At 43.0% G+C, this 14,756-nt stretch overlaps 1 protein-coding gene across 1 annotated transcript in view; it reads right to left on the bottom strand.

The window, feature by feature from the left end:
* Positions 1-900: 900 nt before the first annotated feature.
* MCUB (mitochondrial calcium uniporter dominant negative subunit beta) overlaps positions 901-14,756 on the bottom strand; it is a 138,927-nt gene continuing 125,071 nt past the window's right edge. Inside the window, exons 7-11 of the mRNA XM_034671383.1 lie at positions 8,264-8,424; positions 6,891-7,094; positions 6,196-6,312; positions 4,036-4,056; positions 901-975 (exon numbers count right to left, since the gene is read on the bottom strand). Of these exons, the coding sequence (XP_034527274.1) occupies positions 916-975; positions 4,036-4,056; positions 6,196-6,312; positions 6,891-7,094; positions 8,264-8,424 (563 nt within the window). The 3' untranslated portion in view covers positions 901-915. The remainder of the gene's footprint in view (positions 976-4,035; positions 4,057-6,195; positions 6,313-6,890; positions 7,095-8,263; positions 8,425-14,756) is intronic.

A 14,756-nucleotide genomic window follows, 5' to 3' on the forward strand; every position in this document is an offset into this window, starting at 1 on the left:
GGGCAAAATAGTGGAAGGGCATTAAAAGGTACAAACTTCCAGTTATAAAATAAGACATGGGAACAAAACGTACAGCACAGGGAATATAGTTAATAATACGTGATCATATGTATTGTGTGGTGACAGATGGCAGCTAGATTTATCATGGTAAACACGTCATGGTGTATTAAAATTCTGATTCACCATGCTGTACACCCGAAATTATCATAACACTAGTATTGTAGGTCAACTACACTTTAATAAAAAATAAACCTAACATTTAAAAAATCGCCTTCAAGAACTGCTATATGGCATTCTGAGGAAGAAATACAAACCACACTTAGTTCTTAGTGTAGGCTGAACACTCGTGAATGGGAATCTGTCACTCTTCCGTGTCAGGTCGCTAAACCCGCTCCAGTCATCGGTCCCACTCACGGGCCTTCGTGTTAAGGGAATAACATGTTACTTTCAAGATTCCATGCTTACTAACGTGATCGATAAAACTGGAGTAACTTCGTTAGTAGCCGACCAGAGGCTGAAGATGGGAAAATGTTTGGGCTCTGAGGACTAAACGCTTGAGTTGCTAGTTCAAAATCAATCATTTGGGGCGTCTGGGTGGCTCAGTGGGTTAAACCTCTGTCTTTGGCTCAGGTCACGGTCCCAGAGCCCTGAGATCCAGCCCCCCCCGCCCCCCTGCTCAGCGGGGAGTCTGCTGTGCCCTTCCCCTCCCCCCTCGCTCTCTCAAATAAATAAAATCTTTAAAAAACAAAAAGCCATCATTTGCATCTGCCATTTCAGCTGCGGTTCAAGGTGCGCCAACTCGATGCTCTGGTTAGCGGGACGGGTACACCTCCGCGTGGTCAGGACAGGGCCCACCACAGACACTGCCATCGCTGTGGCTCCACTTCCCAGGGCTAACGGCTACACAACTGCCCCTCAGTTCACCTCATGGGCACTGCCTGGCGCTCTAGGCAAAGATGACACAACTCTGGTTACCTGAGGGAAAGCAGCCAATGGTATTAAAAAGCTCTGAAAGCAAAACCAACAAAACCACTTTTTTCCTTGAACGTGATCAGTTGGAGCGTTCATCGGAGTAGCGTTGTCGTACTCAGATGCAAGGGTCCGTGGTTACCGAACCCACCGACGGCAGTGACACTCTCTGGGCACCAAAATGCCATCAAGCCTGAGCTATGGAAGTTGTAGGGATACAACTGAATTTTAACAGTCGTCTCTAAACAAGACAATATTTTTGTAATAAAATCAACATGTAATGTTTGGAGTCCTTTAATTGTGGTTCCAGTCTGTTTGGACTTCCAACTTGGAATTGAGTAGAAAGACCACACTTTATGTTCCTAGGTAACTGATCTAGAAAGTTATAATAGAAACACAAACGGGACAGAACATATGTCCCCTTTAGAGAAACTACAGTTTAAATATTACAAAGGCTGGAGTGTCCTGCCTCTTATCACTGAGTTGTCCCCTTGGCACTCAGAAATGAGTCTCCCCAGTCGTAAAGTACAATGTGACTTACACACAGTCCCTTATCTGAAGAATTAAACTCTGTTTTACTTTGTCAACTAGGATGATACAAATCAAAGGAAGCTATCTTCTCTAAGAATTCACTTTTCAGATGACGAACTTTCTGAAGCCCTAAAAACATAGATGTATTCTTTGATAATTATCTTCCATATTCCCGTGCGGGGGGTCATCAAAATTTTTCTGTAAAGTCAGTGAGTAAATACGTGAGGCTTTGTGGCCACATTGTCTCTGCTGTATCCGGTCAGCCCTGCTGCTTGTAGCGCAGAAACAGCCAAAGTCGATACATAAACCAACACAGCTGACTGCCAGGAACGCCACATTTACAAAAGGAGGCATGTGTAGTAGTTGGCCGACGCCTGCCGACGCCTGCTCTAGTCCACCCATCTTCCCAGATTGCCTGTAGACGACTTGAAAGAATTCAGAAGCCATCCTTGCTACTACTCTCCCAGTCTAGACTCTGCCCAGCACTACATCTGAAAATGCCACAGGCCTTTCACCTCTCTTTCCCGGGTATCTGGCATGAGCCCAGCACCATTCTTGGTACTGGGGACGGATCCCTCCGTGAACAAAGCAAACAACAATCCCTGATCTCCTGGAACTTCAATTCAGGGGTGACATTTATAGACTTAAGCTTAGATGAGGCAATGTTCAAAGGATTTTATCTCCCTTCACTCTCAATAAGGTCAATGGTATTTTCTAATTATTTTAATAAGGAGAGGCCAGGTTAGTTGCCTAATATCTCCAGCTAGTAAGTGGCAGAACCTGCCTGACCTGAGAGCCCACACACTTTCTATCCCACACTGGACCCACTCTGCTGTTTTCCATGTTAAATTCAGAATCCCAATTCCGTGATCTGACCCCATCCTCCCCGTCCAAACTTATTTCAAGAAATCTACTCCTTTACACAAGAAATACTCCACCAATACTGAACCAAGACCCATTTCAGGACTCCCCCACCCACCCATGTTATATCCCTGCCTGAAATGCTTCCCCCTCTTTCCAGATTCCACCCAAAGGCAAGGCCCACCCACCTTTCCCAAGTGGCTTCTCTTAACTTTGATCGTACTGATGGTCTTGTCTCTCCCTGGGAACAGAGTTCAAAGGCAGAACATGTACTAAGGCTTCATCGTAATGCTTAACCTGGTGATATTCATTATAAAAACATATTAGTGCAAATTCTTAACACCATAGTAGTGATTCAATCCACGTGTCGGAGACACTGACACGAACAGCAAGTGGTCACTGTGTGCTGCTCTAGTTAAGGTGTAGGACGTTTGAATCTGATTTGATTGGAAAATAAACTCTGAGAACACTGGGGGCTTTGGGGTTTTTCTTTTTAATAGCAAATCCCTAATATCAGGCGATCATCATTACCCTTTCCGGCCCACAGGCAGTAAAATCCTGGACAATGGACTGAACACCGTTAGTTGTAAATGCACAAAGGTTCATCCTCTACTCTGAGCAGGTGCTGAAATCTGGCTCTGTGCACTCGGCCCAGCTAGCCTCTCCGTGCCTCTGTTTCCTTGTTATTAAACTGGGATTAAAAATAGCTCCTCTTTTGGGGCACCTGGGTGGCTCAGTCGTTATGCGTCTGCCTTCAGCTCAGGGCGTGATCCCAGAGTCCCCAGGATTGAGCCCCACATCAGGCTCCTCCGCTGTTAGCCTGCTTCTTCCTCTCCCACTCCCCCTGCTTGTGTTCCCTCTCTCGCTATCATTCTGTCAAATAAATAAAATCTTTAAAAAATAAAATACAATAAAAATAGCTACTCTCATAGGATTACAGGATTACAAATAATACACAGGTAAAGTGCCGACATCAGTACTTGCCATCATAAAAACAGTCTCNATCTTTAAAAAATAAAATACAATAAAAATAGCTACTCTCAGAGGATTACAGGATTACAAATAATACACAGGTAAAGTGCCGACATCAGTACTTGCCATCATAAAAACAGTCTCTATCTCAGTATTAGTTAAGATGAAACATTTCAAATGACATTTTATAATAATTTTAGCTATGTTTCATGATAAAGGTCTTCTAACTACCATGTATTTAAAAATAAATTAATGAGAAGGCAACTCTAAAGGAAGTCTAAGAGCAAGAGTGTATGTCATGCAGGGTGACCACCCCCCTTTGCAGGGGAATAACCACAACGTCGGGGACAAGGACTCTTAGCTCAAGGGCCAGACCGCAGCAGCAGCTGCTCTGACTTTGATGGACGCGTCCAAGATCCTGCGGGCATGATTCCTGCACAAGTCGTGTGAATCCACAAACCAGAAATCTCAAGTGAGAACTACAAAGAATACCTGTGTTTTTGCAAGCTTTTTTTTTTTTTTTAATTAACAAAAGAGACTGAAACAATCAAATTCAAAGGAACTATGGGACTCAAAAAGTTCCAGTTCCTCAGTCGCAGAATCAACACACACTGGTAAAATTCAATGACATTTAAAAATGTAAGATTAATTCTTTTCACTGAGTTCCTCTCCTTGCATTCTCAAAGACAGAGAGTGGCGCACCTGTTTCAGGGACTCCGTAGCCTGTCAATGGGAAAAAGATAAAAGTACACGATCAGAGAGAATGAGAAACAGTGTTACTGCACGAGACGAATTCTATACATTTAATGTATCGTTAGGTTAATAAACATATTTAAACTACTAATGGCAAATGTCTACAGTATGTCGATAAATAAGGATCCTTTCTCAAAAGAAGAGTTTAAGGCTTCTAATGTATCTTTCAAGTTCTTGCTGTGTTCGCTGTCCCCTTTATAATGGTTTCTCTCGCTCTTATGGGAAAAGAAAAACACTCTGTGACCTATCAGTCTTCCCTCTTCCTCAATGTTATTACCTTGAAAAAATACTTTACAGGTGCTATTCTTTTTTTTTTTTTAAGATTTTATTTATTTGAGAGAGAGAGAGCCAGAGAGAGAACACAAGCAGGGGGCAGCAAAGGGAAAGGGAGAAGCAGGCTTCCTGCTGAGCAGGGAGCCTGATGCAGTGCTGGGTCCCAGGAGCCTGGGATCATGACCTGAGCAGAAGGCAGATACTTTAACCGACTGAGCCCCGCAGGCACCCCCACAGGGGCTACTCTAAATCTGAAATGTCCAGGGCTATGAACTAGCTGGAAGAACATCCACCCCTTAGCCTTCTTGGAGTAGATCATTCAAATATAAGAGTACCTACTAATTAAAAATAAAATCATAATATTTCTCCTAAGTAGTGATTTTATAGAATTTAAAAAATTGTTAAAGATTTTATCATCCCCAATTCTTGGATTACAAATTTAATTCTACTAATACCTGTTTTTTTAATTTGAGGGATGGGTAGTTTAGAAGGTACTGGTACCAAGAGATATTATGAATATTGGCTATTAAAGGAGCATGCATTAAGCAATGGAGATTTTTACCAAAACTTTTTTCTTCTAAAATTAGTAAGAAAAATTAAAAATCGAGTCAATGTGTTGAGAAGCTACCATCAAAACAGAGCTACTGGGTCCACTGGGAGGCCAGAGTAAAAGCTGCTGAAGACAGAGGCTGTGCGGAAGACCTTCAGAGCACAGGCTCCAGGGTCAGACTGCTGGGGTTCATGCCCTGGTGTCCCCACTTTCCAACAGTGTCATACCTGGGCAAGTAACTAAGCACCTCTGTTCTCTCACCGGAAAGATGGAAAAGATGAAAGGAGGAATACCACATTGATTCTTTCACTTTTAAGGAGAAGAAACTTATAAATGCCTTTAAAAAGCTTAAAATGGTTTATCCATGTTCACCTTCCTAAAACTCTGCTTTCTTCTATGTTCTTAAAAGTTGAGCTTGAAGGGCACCTGGGTGGCTCGGCTGATTGAGCTTCCAACCTTTGATTTCTGCTCAGGTCATGATCTCAGGGTTGTGAGATCAAGCCCTGTGTCCAATTCCATGCTGGGCATGGAGCCTGCTTAAGATTCTCTCTCCCCCTTACCCTCTGCCCCGGCCCTTTTAAAAAAAAAAAAAAAGGTTGAGCTTGACCTTGGACTGTTTTCTTTAAAAACACACAGAGTGGACAGAAATAAGACTGTTACTGAAAACTATTATTTTACTATCCCAAGTCACTTAAAGACATTTTCCCCACACACATTAAAAGATATCCCCATGTCTTTCTCTGCTTGACTTATTTCACTTAGCATTATCTTCTCCAGTCACATAAGAACTAGGAAGATCGGTAGGAGAAGAAAGGGATAAAGAAAGGGGGGTAATCAGAAGGGAGAATGAAGCATGAGAGACTATGGACTCTGGGAAACAAACTGAGGGCTTCGGGGGGGGAGGTGGGGGAATGGGATAGACTGGTGATGGGTAGCAAGGAGGGCACGTATTGCATGGTGCACTGGGTGTTATACGCAACTAATGAAGCATCGAACTTTACATCAGAAACCAGGGATGTACTGTATGGTGACTAACATAATATAATAAAAAATATTATAATAATAATTAAAAAAAGATATCCCCACGTAGAATACAAGAGTCAAAACCAAAACTGTATGATATGACATTAGCATCACATATGTCAACTGTGTCACTGAGCAAAGCAAAGTACACTGAAGTCTGTCGAGGACCAAGATTTAACTTGGGGATTTCGCCAGTACTATGCTCTGGCTCCCAAAGACCCCAACAGGACCAGTTATAAGAGGTCGTACTTGCAATAAAGTACCTTAGCAAGGTCTTCTTTCAACTTGTTATACCGCACCACATCAAAATGTTGTCTCTTGGATTTCTTATGGAAGAAGTGAAGAAACTGCCTACTCTTAACAGCTGAGTAAGTATAATCCTAAAAGGAAAAAAAAAAGAACATGTTTTAAATGAACATAATGTCTGTGCAAGGCAGACACCTGCCTTCGCAGCACTGCAGCAGAAGACGGCAGATGAGTAAAATATTTGCAGTGGCCAGCAGAGCGAGCATAAGGCAACACAAGTAAAATATTTCATCTTGCTTGAGATCAGCTGCTGCTCTCGAAAGCAAGCAGGCTGGGAAGAGAAATCACACATATTGGGACAGAAAGGAGAAAAAGGAAACTGTTTTGGCAAAATAATCGTGCAATAAAGCTAAAGTTACTGGGTGTTTTTGCAATACATATTCAATTTTATTTATAAAGACACAGAACTAAATTTGATGTGTTTATCTCCATGGAGAAATTTATGCACTGTGCTATTTCTCTATTGAGGTTATAGGTTTTCTGTGTATATAAACCTATAGCCTTGTGAAAAACAACAAAATTTATCAGCTTAGAAGAACCCAGAGAGCAATTCCGTAAATAAAAAAGGCTTTATTGCTCATTACTTCAGTTGGATAAGGAATTATTTGCAAAACATGTTCTAACTTAAGCATTTTCCTAACAAACTACTCACCTGTCGAGTGACAATAAAGTATGCAAAGAAGACCATGGAATTTGCAAATGTGATGAAGTATGTCACTGGCTCCATAATGTCCCAGGAATACACCCACCAAGTGAGCCAGGCCAGCGCCCCGCCCTGAACGGACAGCAGCGCCAACCCGGCCCACAGAAGTCCGCTCGTCTTGGCTTCTGAGCGAGCTTCGATGCCAGCTTTTATCTGGAGGGCAAAAACAGCCTGGTTCAGTTTACAGCATACTGACTGACGGAGAAAGAAACGAACGAACAAAAGTAAAATAACACCTGTCTGCATTATTTTAAGGAGGTCTGATTTAGGGACAAGTTATGAAAACACAGTCCTGAGTGTTCACTTATTTCCAAGTCAGTTCATTAAATGAGTCATTTGTTTAAATTATAAAGGTAATACCTGCTTATGGGGGAAAATCAAATAGTATAGAAGGGTCTACAATGAAACACTCAAGACGCTGTCCTCGGAAACCTAAAATTAGACGCCTATTTTCTTCGCCCCAGCAATCGCACTTGTACAGGTATCCTTGCACACACGGTTGCCCAGATTCTCAAGAGTAAAAGACACTTATGCATACGACTACCAAGCTATTGTGCAGCAGTAGTGAGCAAACTATGCACCAATGTGGGGATCCTTCCAGGATACGCTGCTGGTTTAAAAAAAAAAAAAGTGAGAATAGTATGTAACAGTGTCTGCCCTTTTCTGAAAAAGGGAAGGAAATATATTTGTACTTCTGTGTACACAGATGAAGAAAATCTAATACGATCCATGAGTGTCAGGATATGGTAGTAGGAGGAAAACTTTCCATTGGCACCTTTCCAGATTTTCAACTCTTAATAACGAGTAAATACATCACCAACACTTTAAAAAGTAAAAATAAAAACATGGGTACACGATCCAACAAATAAAATTTAAAAGTCCCTCACTCTGCCATCTCCTAAGTATCCTTAGAGGATACTATTAAGAGTTTGTTTTACTTCCAGAAACTTCCTTCAGATACAAAGATACTGAGAAGACACCCATCTGTTTTTTTTTTTAAGATTATTTATTTATTTGTGGGGGGGGGAGTACAGAGCAGGGGGAGTGGGAGAGGGAGAAGCAGGCTCCCTGCTCAGCAGGACTAATCCCAGCTTGTGGGGGGAAAAAAATTAAATAGTACAGTAGGGTCTATACTGCAAAACTCAAGCCGTTGTCCTCAGAAACCTGAAGGATGACAAAGTTAACGGTGCCAAACATACAGGCTCATTGTGAGGACTGAGGGAGAAGACAAGCCTCTGCAGAATGTTCGCAAGACGTTCACTCAGCAAGCGCTCAGTCAACAGTGTTATTGTCAACCAGACTCAACGGTGAAGCTTCCTAACCTGTTCGAGAGGCTGCAGCTGTCCCTTCAGGTGGTCAATTCTCTCCAGTAAGTGGTGCTCTCTCTTTTTCTGAAACTCTTCTAAGTGCAAAGCTGTGAAGAGTCTGTGAACCAAGGATCTCACACTGTCCATCTCCACAGCATGCTCCATACTCAGTTTTTCTGAGGAAAGACACAGAAGACACGTAAGGCGGTCACCACACTTCCTCCTCCAGGCTCTCTGAGTCCAGGGAACCCAACCTGGCCCGTGGCTAGTGGCCTCGGCGCTGCAAGTCCCAGGGAGGCATTTGGGATGGGCCTTTCTTCCTGTCTCAGGTGATTCGTCCCTCCCACAAAGTCTGGGATGATAAATTACTGGACAGTAAGCTCAAAATTCATTATTTTTTGGTCTTTTTTCTTTTGTAATATGACTTTACTATTTCTTTAAAAATCTTCATACAGGGAAAAGTAGCCATCTACCAGAATCCAGGTGCGTGCCTCACCTTAGTTTCTGACACTTTAGTTTATGGGTTTATTTTGTTGTTGTTTCAAGTTTTTATTTAAATTCTAGTTACTTAACATATAGTATAATATTGGGTTCAGGAACAGAATTTAATGATTTGTCACTTACGTACAACACCCAGTGCTCATCACACCAAGTGTCCTCCTTATGTTCATTTTTATACCTGACTTCAACCTAAGATCCCTCCCCCTAGACCCCAGCCATTTCTCCAAAAGTTACTTTAGGGTGCGCTGGGAAGGGAAGCTGGTGTACAAACATGTAAGTATAATATACATTTGAAAAGCAATTAAAGTCTAAGTTCTTTTCAACAAGATGTAGATCTGAAAGAAGTTCACACTGAGAAGAAAGGAAGTCAGTTTCTAAGTTTTTAACAAAGTTCTTTTGCTTATGGATTTCTCTTACTCCTTCCGCCTCTGTGGATCTATAACCTCCCGCAAAAACTGGGCTGCAGTGCTCCTTTCCTGAGGGCTGTAACTGCCCCCAGTGTGCGCCACAGGCCTCAAGTTATTTCCCTTCCATCTCCATCCACTGCCTTCCGGACTCTATTGTGGTCTTTAATCCCGTCTACATTCTAGGCTACAGCTGCCAAGAAGAAGTGAGAAGTGAGAAGTTCCCTTCTAGGCGTCTGCGGTTTGTAGAACAGTCAGAGCCCTTTTGTTTTGATGAAAAATGTACTGCTATTTAAAAGGCTTAAAAAAATTTTTTTTAAAGTTAAAGGTCTACGTATAGAAGAAAGGTACAGATGGGGCACGATTCTGCCCCAAGCTGTGGAGCACACTCAGGACAAAGCCAGACGCTCAAGTGATGATAGACTGTAATCAGTAACCACGGCGATACGGAAGAGGATCGAGCATGCACTAAGCTCAACTTCTATTTGTGCAGAGGTGGCTGGCGTGACCAGGGACGGAGGGGAACGTCAGGGCCTGAAGCAGAGTCACGCAAATGGAAATCTACAAACACTGGGTGTGAAGGTTGCTGGTTACTCACTAGGCCACTTGTGTTGTTAACGAGCACTTAGGCGGAAGGGAAACAGAGGGTGGTGTGCAAGTCAGAGGGAGGCAGCCACCCCACTGGGAGCGAGAGGCAGAGTCCCCTCCCTGAACTACTGTTTTTGGAAGAGTAGTTTCTCAGGTCCTTGAGATGACAGCTCTGGGCGGTAGAAGCCATACACTTCTAAGGCACAGAGAAAGGATTTGTAATTGCAAGCTTTCCAAAGTAACTGCCAGAAGAGGGGGCTCAGGGACCTATCTGCCTATCACCAGGTTTTCCCTGAACAAACGGGAAGCTCTCCTGACAGTGTCACACTTTCCCAGGCAGGCATTTTAGGAGGGCTCTAGTCACAATCCTGGAGATAGGCCCTTGAGCTGGCAGAAACTATGCCAGTGTTTGTTCAAGTCTCTTAGGGGCCAGGGGGTGGGGGTGAACAAAATCATTTGTGCGGAGAATCTGCCATCTTTATAGGTCAAGGCTGAGGTCTAGTCAAGAAGAGGGCTCAGAGGCACCTGGCTAAAGTTTGGTCAAAGATAAGAGTCTTTGTTACGTCACATGAAACATTTATCTGAGTTCAGTGACAAGCTAGGGTCTTTCAGAAATGGCACCGCATGGGGCGCCTGGGTGGCTCAGTCGTTGAGCATCTGCCTTCAGCTCAGGGTGTGATCCCGGAGTTCCGGGATCAAGCCCCACATCGGGCTCCTCCTCTGGGAGCCTGCTTCTTCCTCTCCCACCCCCCCTGCTTGTGTTCCCTCTCTCGCTGGCTGTCNCGGTCTTTCAGAAATGGCACCGCATGGGGCGCCTGGGTGGCTCAGTCGTTGAGCGTCTGCCTTCGGCTCAGGGTGTGATCCCGGAGTTCCGAGATCAAGCCCCACATCGGGCTCCTCCTCTGGGAGCCTGCTTCTTCCTCTCCCACTCCCCCTGCTTGTGTTCCCTCTCTCGCTGGCTGTCTCCCTGTCACATAAATAAATAAAATCTTAAAAAAAAAAAAAAGAAAAGAAATGGCACTGTAAAATTCGTATGCTGTATTACCAATTTAAACATTTCTCTAAATAAACAAACATTTGTCTGTGGTATCGCCTAACAAAAACCAAAAACGAAAGACAATTATTTTCTTTTTCTTCAGAAGCTGTTTATTCCTTTTATAGGTATCTTCAATGTGGATTTCATTTTCATGTCCTGAATTTTCAAACCCAAATTTGCCAATGCTTTAGAAAAGAAACGGAGTTTAAATACATCTTTTAACTCCAAATTTATAATTTTACAAGCTGAATTTTCTATTATTTTTTTATTTTATTTTTATTTTTTTTAAGATTTTATTTATTTATTCAACAGAGATAGAGACAGCCAGCAAGGGAGGGAACACAAGCAGGNTCTTTTTCTTCAGAAGCTGTTTATTCCTTTTATAGGTATCTTCAATGTGGATTTCATTTTCATGTCCTGAATTTTCAAACCCAAATTTGCCAATGCTTTAGAAAAGAAACGGAGTTTAAATACATCTTTTAACTCCAAATTTATAATTTTAAGCTGAATTTTCTATTAATCCAGTATAATTCCTCTGTCATCGACTGAGCCAGTCGGACTTGGTGTTCAGTGGGGCATCTGTGAAGCCCGAGGACAGGGAGGCGCTGGCCGGGCAGGGAGCGGCAATCCCAGCAAACCGCCCCTCCAGGCAGGGAGAGGGCCCCTCCTGAGCCGGCAGGAGGGAGGTGGCAACTGAGTCCGCCTGGACCTGAGGCTTATGTGACATGTTGGGGCTTGCAGGAGAGGAAGGTCAAGTAGAACAATGAGATGCCTTAAAAAACATTTATTTCCACTTGTTTCCTCCAATACTCAACCCAGAGAGAGGAAGCATAAGTATTGTCCCCAGGGTGCTGGGGACTCCCGGAACATGAACTTTCCATTGTAACAGGGGTTTCCATTTCCATGTTTCTCAACTTCTACCATCCTTCTCTCTCTGCGGTTAAATACTGCCCTGATTTTTAAGAATTAACTGCAGAAGAAAGTTCACAGTTGTTGAAATGACGGCTTCATTTTCATTTGTCTATACTTATTTGAAATTCCATAAAATTTTCAAACATACAATAAAATTTAAAAAGATAAATTTTTCTTCAAAGGATCTTCGGGGAAATCGCTGACACCCATGCTGGTGTACAAGATCAGCCTGAATCATCTAGTTATACCAGAAAGTAACAAAAAGCTTGAAATAAAAATGGAGGCAACTCACAACACATAGGAGCCATGGTGTTCAATTGCACCAATTATCATTAGCGGGAGCTCCCTTAAGTTCCTTGTGACTTACTCCCATTTCTTTGTGTTAGCACTTATTCTTTTTTAATCTAAATCCCCTCCCCTCCCCTATTCCCTTCTCACTGACAACTACTGAGAATTCCTGGCTGATGCAGAATTTGGAGCATGAGGCTGCAGTATGGTGCGTTTTCGATTCCAGCAGCCCTCCCACATTTCCCAGTGAGCACTTAGCATCTTAACTATAAACAAGAGCCTTATTTATTGATGTTTATTTTGTCATCTATTTATTGAGCCACAGACTTAATTCCTCCCTGCTGTCCCCAACAGTCTACGGGCACAGTTTACTGGGAACAGAAAAGCCTGGCAGGAACACTTGAACAGAACTGGTGAACTGCTGGAGGCTCGGTGCTGACCAGTGGGAGAAATAAAAACAACACACACATTCACGAGTTTTACCTCCGGGAGCCCCACCGCTTCTCACAGTGAAGGGCAGAGATCAAGCATAACCTGGTGCCTGGAGCAGGGAGAGGGGAGAAGTCACCACTCTGAATCAGCGCTGAGCAGAACTTTCTCCACAGCAAGGGAACTACTTTACCAGAGCCTTACCTGGTTGGAAGAAGGGCAATGAGCCAACTCCAGCTCCTCCTCCTCTCACACAGGGGAGGGAAAAAACAAAAAGGCTAAGAAGCTCCTCTGAAGGCTGCAGCCCAGGAATTCTGGCCCAATACAATACCCAAGACTCAATCAGGGGTTTAGAGAATGCTTCTCTCCCACCCCCAGGATCTCACCACCACATCAACAGGGCTGCAGCTCTGGGCAAGAGGTAGACTCTAAGAAAGAATTTCTAGGGGAACTCAGAGACAGCAGGGAAGAGAAAAACAAGGGCATGAGAAGAAACTCAAGTCTCTCATACCTACCGGTACAGCCAAAGGCAAACAGCCTCTTAGCCAGACACACACAGGGCCTCACGTTAAACACCCACTTGCCTCAGTTTCTACTACCCAACACATCAGGCCCACCTTTCAACAAAAAATTATATGGCAAAGGAAAAAGCAAGAAGGCATATTATATTCAAACCGCAGAAAATCAAAGATAAAGAAAAACCCTTGAAAGAAACCAGAGGAAAGAATGCCTTACCCACCCAAGAGCACAGATAAAAATCACATCCGACTGCTCCCAGAGATGACACCAGCAAGGAGGAGACAGAGGGAAAACTCAGCACTGACAGTGATAAAGGAGATTTTCAACTTCATGTCCTGGGCCATACTTTACCATTTACCAAGTTCAACATGACTTGGCAAAACCTCAAAGCGTGGTCTATTTCTGCCCTCAGCACACACTGTTCACCTGCTTCGTTAAAGAAAATAACCCCAAAAGAGCATTCTGAACACAGAAGAGAAAGGAAGAAACTTCCCTGGTTCCCATAGGATTAAAGTCTGACAGCCCTGAATATAATAGAAACTTAAGGTTGGCAACTTTCTGAAATGTCCTTTGTCTAGTGACTTGTGACTCTTTATGCAAAAAAAAAAAAAAAAAAAAAAAGGTAAATAACCTGCACCAAATGTCCCGTTGAAAGAGCGCCCTCTGCTTTGTGAAGACTGTGTGTCCCAGGCAACTGTCCTAACCTGGACTCCAATAAAATCCTCTTCCTTTTAGAAATTCTAAAGGGTGTGTTCATTTTATGTCAACGTGAGAAAAAAAAAGAGAAACGCAGAATTCCATATCCCACCAAATTTATCCTTCAAAAGTGGAGAAATGAAGGTTTTCTCAAACAAGAGTTGAGAACTTGCTGACTTGCGAGGAGTGTTATGAGTGAAGGGAAGGGCAATGATGCAAGGTCAGTAAGCTAGGTCTACATAAATAAAGGAATTCTACATTAAAGAAGGAATAAGGGCAGACAAAATTTAAACTTTTTTTCCTTTCACTTAGTATTGATCTACCAACAGTCTGTTCAAAATAATAATGGCAAAAATGTATGCAATGCTTATAGCTTATATATGAATGAAATGAATGACAAGGGATGGGAAGAAAGAATTAGAAATATATGGTTATTACAAGGCACATGCAATGCCTGTAAAACAATATATCTGGTGTTATTTGAAAGTGGATTTGGGGGCGCCTGGCTGGCTCAGTTGGTAGAGCATGCAACTCTTGGTCTCAGGGTTGTAAGTTCGAGCCCCACAGTGGGTGTGGAGATTACTTAAAAATAAAATCTTCAGGGGTACCTACATGACTCAGTTGGTTTTATCAGCTCAGGTCTTGATCTCAGGATTCTGAGTTCAAGCCTGGCACTGAGTTTAAGCCATGCCCAGCGTGGAGCCTACGGAAGGAAGGAAGGAAGGAAGGAAGGAAGGAAGGAAGGAAGGGAGGGAGGGAGGGAGGGAGGAAGGAAGGAAGACTTGGATTAATTGTAGTATATTGCAAAATCTAGGGCAATCACTAAAAAAATATAATTTTTTTAAAAATTTTTTAAAAGTATCACTGATAAGCTACAAAAGAAAATGGAATCATAAAACGCTCAATTAAAACCACAAAAGGCAGTGTGCCTGGGTGGTTCAGGTCGTGATCTTGGGGTCCTGGGACCAAGCCCCAAGTTGGGCCCCCTGCTCAGCGGGGAGTCTGCTTCTCCCTCTCCCTCTGCCCCTCCCCCTTTAGAGAGTGCATGCTCTAATAAATAAAATCTTAAAAAAAAAAAAAAACCCACAAAGGCATTCAAAGACTAGAAGACAAAATTAGAAACAAAGGGGCAAGA

This window comes from Ailuropoda melanoleuca, chromosome 11 (genome assembly GCF_002007445.2).
Source record: "Ailuropoda melanoleuca isolate Jingjing chromosome 11, ASM200744v2, whole genome shotgun sequence".
NCBI classification, from domain to species: domain Eukaryota; kingdom Metazoa; phylum Chordata; class Mammalia; order Carnivora; family Ursidae; genus Ailuropoda; species Ailuropoda melanoleuca.